General features: G+C 36.7%; 1 protein-coding gene across 1 annotated transcript in view; it reads right to left on the reverse strand.

The window, feature by feature from the left end:
* Positions 1 to 2,886, reverse strand: part of LOC110594623 (cytochrome P450 2C42-like) — a gene marked incomplete at its 5' end in the record, with an annotated part of 3,742 nt that extends 856 nt beyond the window's left edge. The window contains one exon of the mRNA XM_021707309.1: positions 2,739 to 2,886. Within this exon, the coding sequence (XP_021562984.1) occupies positions 2,739 to 2,886 (148 nt within the window). The remainder of the gene's footprint in view (positions 1 to 2,738) is intronic.
* Positions 2,887 to 5,952: the final 3,066 nt, after the last annotated feature.

Genomic DNA, 5,952 nt, shown 5'->3' on the forward strand with positions numbered 1-5,952 from the left:
CAACCCATATAATAATGGTGCATTAACACATTTTGATTTCTCAATTAAGAAGATTAAAAGTGTGTAATCTGGCTAGGCTTGGTGGTTCATGTCTGTAATCCCAGCACTTTGAGAGGCCAAGGTGGGAGGACTGCTTGAGCTCAGGAGTTCAAAACCAGCTTAGGAAATAGGGCAAGACCTTGTCTCTATTGTAAAAATTAAAAATTAAAAAATTTAGCCAGGTACAGTGGCATGCATCTGTAGTTCCATCTATTCAGGAGGCTGAGACGGAAGGATCATATAAGCCCAGGATAAAGAAACTACCATGAGCTGTGATCATGCCACTGCACTCCAGCCTGGGCGACATAGTGAGACCCCCAATTTTTTTTTAAAGTATAATATATAACTTGGAGTTTTTATTGAAGAGATACCAATTTTTACTTTCTCTTCTGTAACTTATCTAAATGATTTGTCTATGTTTATATTATCTTAGAGGATTGGTTGGCAACAGCAAGTTGTAATACAGTATGCATGGTTATAAGCCCTGTCTTGCGAACAAATGTTTTAACCCCAAGTGTATATGTGCACTATTTATATAATATATATTATGTGAGTATACATTCATATATACATATATAATAGATGTGTATGTATGTCTATACCCATACTTTAGCTATAAAATGTATACCAAAGTGTAAGTAACTTCTTGAAGATGAGCTGTGAGAAGGGTAATGAGTGATGCCACTTCTCATATCATACACTTCAAGAAGACAGGAAAAGAGATGAGCATAATTTGACATAATAAGATGTTAATCATCTATGCTATAGAGATGTCATGAGGCTAATGATTTCAGGACCTTACCATAAAATGATCATTCCACTTATGTTCAGGTAAAACAATGAAGTAGAAACTCAAAAAGATAAAACCTGGGAATTCCTCTCACAAATTGTGTTCATATTTGGAGAGAGAAGAATAACACTCAGAACACATGAGTAGAGGTACAAAAACATATATTCATACTTGACTCTTAATTGGAAACATAAAGGGATAAAAATAATCCAAATATTCATTTAGGATTTAAGGACAGCCACTTTATAGTGGCACTGTGAAAACACCAAAGTAGGTGCATGAATTCTGACACTTAATGTCTATTCCTCCCTATTGTGGATCCCATCAATATTTCCCTAAAGTTTGTAGCTCTCCTGAACTAACTATCTCTCTGTCAAATTCAAATGTCAAATAACTCTAGGTGACATTCCACCAAGAGAGCTTTCCTAACTTCTCCTCCCAGCCTTTGTTTTTCTCTGTGCGAATCATTACAAGAACCAGCATGACTTCCGAGAACTCCATTTCTTTTATTTTTTAGCATGCACTGTACACAAAAGAAGGAGAATCTAAGAACTGGCCCAACAACTTATAGCACCTTTGATTTACTACCTGCAGAGGAAATAGCTCGACATGATTATATACTAATCATTTTTCTCTCTTTCATACTGAAAACATATTGGTAACTCAACATTAGATTAATATTAACAAGTGTAGTGGTCAATCGAGTGTTAAAGGGTACGGAAAACAGCAGATGTATTTGTGCAGTGAAACTGAGGAAACTTTCCTTAACAGAGGTTGGATGTTCACAAGATCATGAAGGAATGAGGAGATGTGAGACAGCATCTCAAAAAGGCATCACATACAGAATAAGGGAGGTGAGAGACACCTCAGACCCTCTGTCCTTCTTCAGAGAGGAATAAAGCAGAGCTGGTAGGAGGGTGGCAAAGAAGCAAATCCCTTGGCAACTGGGGTGATGTCAAGGTCCTTTGGGTCAACCAGAGACTTCAGTTCAAAGTTCTGTAAGATGGTGTTCAGGAACAAAAACAATTCCATTCGGGCCAGGCCCTCTCCCACACAAATCCATTTTCCTGAAAATAACAAGCAAAGAAGGGAGTGGCTCTTTTTTTAATAACTGTAACTGCAAAAAACACTATGTTTGTGATGGGCACAAAGAGAACATGCAGTAACTGTTTGATGAACCATGGGATTGGATTGCTATTTCACCAAACAGCTGATCCTAACTGTTACCCTTCGTTCAACAATATTTATTATCAGCTACATACCAAACACTTCATTAAGTATTTACATATTGAAACTCTTGTTCCCAGACTGACATTCCATGATCTTCGCTTCCCCTCTTCCACTCCCTGTTCTCAGTTCCAGCCATACACACTTTTCATCAACCTCCAGCACATTGTGAAATTTCTAGTTTTAGATCATGCTGTTTCTTTTGGTCAAAATGCACTTCTTTATACTACATTCAGGAAATAGGTCATATTTAATCTCCTTTTTACTCTCTTATGATCCCCTCAAGCAATTAAATTTTGCTCTTTCTGGGTTTCCACAACATCAGACACATGCTTCCACTGAAAAAATAAGCTACAATCTGACAGTGTCTCCATAAATTCATGTGAAAACTTAATCTCCAATGCAACAGTGCTAAAAGCTGTGACCTTTGGGAGGTCAATAAATCATGAGGGTTCTGCTTTTTCAGTTTGGAAGCACCAGATCAATGCCCAAAGTCCCACATATCTGGCCCAATAATGAGGAGGTATCATGAGGGAGAAGCATATGGGAGTTGGGAGTGGAAATCCTGATTATGTACAAATATCAATTCTGCCAGACCCAGATAAGGTACCATGTAAGTTCCAAGTGATCCCAAAAGATGACTTTGTTCCCTGAGGTATAAATGGAAATTAATTTTTATTACCCGTCGAGAAAGGCATGAAGTAGTCACTTTTCTTAAAGTTGCCACATTCATCCAGAAAGTGGCCAGGGTCAAACTTTTCTGGGTTGGGGAATTCTTTGTTGTCATACAGCACAGCTGTTAGAGATGTTAATATGGTCGTGCCCCGGAAACAACAAACATAGATAGCACAAGTTATAAGGAAGTAATGGAAGAAAATGAAACAATGGTAACCACATGGTTAAATCTTTTTATCTATAGTTGGGATAATTGTGATCCAAAGACGAGCAGTAACATTTTCAGACAGGTAGATCCAGTAATAAAAGCCATCAGTTTAAAAACAGGGACACGGTTCTTGCTAAAGTAGCCTCCGATCACATTTGAACTCCAGAGTGCTAGGATACTTGGGTACTAAATTTTCTGAATGTTTTTATCATCAAGCTTGGACACTGGTGTTTGTACATGTTTGCTGCTTTGGTGCATCGCTTCAGTTTTTGCAGATCTCGTATGCACACTATGGTTTCATATGAAGTCTCTTGTGGCACTTGAAATGTCAGCAGTATCTGTCCACAGATCATTTTGAAAATATGCATGATGTAGTTTAAAATGGCATCTTAAGAGATGGTAAAAACAAATAGCATGTATAGAATTGTTAAATGATCATCTTTGCCTTGCAAGTTGTTTGCCTTAATTTTAAAATTCAAAGAAGACATTCATTTCAGACTCATGGCTTAAAAACACAGAAAGGATAATCACTTTGTAGCAATTCACACAGGAATCATCAAGTAGGCAAGGCTTAATCAAAGCTAAAAATAAAAATAAAACCTTTAGGTGCATAATTTGTGAAGCAGGATTTTCACACTGTCTTAAAGTATCATGCCACTGATTATTTAAATTACATATAAAAAGAAGAAGAATGGAGAAATCTTGCAATGGAAAAGTCTGGCAGATACCACTTTATTAGTTGAGGAACTTAGCATAACCAGTGATGTCATAAGGGATATTATGTGTCCTTGCCTCACCAATGTGACTCAGTAAGATAGTCAAAGCACCTATGTAATTTTCTTGCCAAACCTGTTACTGGATTTTAATCTATAGAAAAAGATTTCACAAAACCACCTTACAGAACATTTTAAATGATTACTGGCCTAGACTCTTCAAAAAGGTCAACTTACTGAAAGGAAACAAAGGAAAGGGATTGTCCTTTGTTACAAGAGTCTAGAGGGGCACAAAACCCAAATTTTGTGCTTGTTTTTTGACTGAATAGTGAATTGCAAAAAATAGCAACAAACTTTTTTGAAAAAAAAATGTGGTACATATACACAATGGAATATTATGCATTCATAAAGAACAAACATATGAACTTTGCAGCAACGTGGATGGATTTACAGTCAATAATACTCAGCGAGCTATCACAGAAGCAAAGAACAGAGTACCACATGTTCTCACTCATGAGCACACCCTGAACATTTACCATAATACTATAAGAAAAGGATTGGCAGTAGCGGGATACTGTTGGGGGTGGGGAGAACACAGCATCAATAAGGGTATCTGATCTGAAACCAAATGAATTGGGGACCAAAGGGAGGCCCAAACTTTACCTGTATTGTATCCATTGTATACCTAAACCTGAACTGAACCCCCATATAAATATTTTTTAATCTGTGGTATAATAAAAATTAATTTGTCTTTTTTAAAAAAGATGCAAAACCACATATATTTTCAAAAAATGTTACCAAAATTATTGAAAATTCAAAAAGAAAAATTGAAGCATGCCCATTATTACTCTATATCATAAATAAAAAATTATTTAAAATGTCTCATTGATCTAAATGTAAGAGCTGAAACTCTAAGGTCTAGGAAAAAAAGACAAATATTAAGACCTTGTGTTGGCAAATTTTCAGATAGAGCACAAAAGCACAAATCAACCTCACATATTTGCCCAAAATTCTACTCAGTAAAAATGTCTTAAACTGAGGTCAATATATAGCACTCCATATGCAAATTCAGTCTGCCACTTGTTTTAATACTGTCCATAAGGCAGGAATACTTACACTGAGAAATGCAAATGAAGAATAATATATTTGAAACAAAACAACTTTATATAAAATTTTTATTTTCATTCAAATTGGAACTTATTCGTCTCCAATCAATTATGCAGTGTCTATAACCGCCTTCCTGATATGCTACATTTGCAGAATTCAGTATTGCATCAGAAACCCTATGGCCTGAAAAGTCATGAAATATTTAGAATCTTTCACATCTCTTACTTCATTATAACTTGTTTTATCTATGTTTTCAAGGACCACCATATTCATATTTAGAATTTAAGAAAAAGTTTGACAACTCTTGTCGTAGACCATTATCCCCATGTGGGTCAGTGACTACAGCCTTTGGCAGAAGAACTCGCTTTTTGTTGTGTAAGAGGATGAGATCAAGTACATGGTATTGTGTATTTCTATACTAGGCAGTCCCATGCAGAGTTGCCAGAGACCAGCTCCAGTTGGGTTCAGAGTACCCCAAAGGTGGAGAAGGCATCAGCAATTGGGGGGAAGGAGAAAGAGAGAGAGAGAGAGAGAGAGAGAAAGAAAGAGACTGAACTCCAGTCTAGTGCAGAAGCAATGTGTGTCATTGGGAATTACCATGGGTCTTTTATACACAAAGTCAGATGTGGGAGGGGTGTCCCCCACCCACCTGAAACCTTAATCCATGAAAACTTAATCAATGATTGCCTTTAAACCCTTTTCATATGATAATCTTAAAATCCCATAACAAAGGATAACCTAATCCATGACTGACATATTCTATAAACTTTTTCACCCTAAGCTGATTGATTTATGCTAAGTTAATTCTAATGAAGCTTAAGTATTTACTTTACAAAGGAAAGTGGCCCATCCCTGAATGTTTGGAATGTGGCCCAGTCCAAATTTCACAGTGGGCTACCTGCAAGTAACCCAGCCGCATTCTTTCAACAAAGTGGCTGTCTTCTAAAACTATATTCTACAATTTACACCTTCAATAAATCTTAAGATCATGACCCAGAAGCCTGTGACCAATACTAAGGCTCTTAGATGTGATACGAGTTTGAATTATAAGTTGTGTGAAAGCCAAAACTGCAGTTTATGGAAGAATGGGAGCAATGAGCTTCTGAAGTTAGCTAGTGTTCATGCCGATCTCAGAGTTTCTATGTTTTTGGCTCACAGGAGCTTAATCTGGTTAGTACTGAGAAGAAAGGGGG

The sequence above is a fragment of the Carlito syrichta genome, unplaced genomic scaffold (assembly GCF_000164805.1).
Source record: "Carlito syrichta isolate Samal-C Ts95f unplaced genomic scaffold, Tarsius_syrichta-2.0.1 Scaffold316493, whole genome shotgun sequence".
Classification (NCBI taxonomy): Eukaryota; Metazoa; Chordata; class Mammalia; order Primates; family Tarsiidae; genus Carlito; species Carlito syrichta.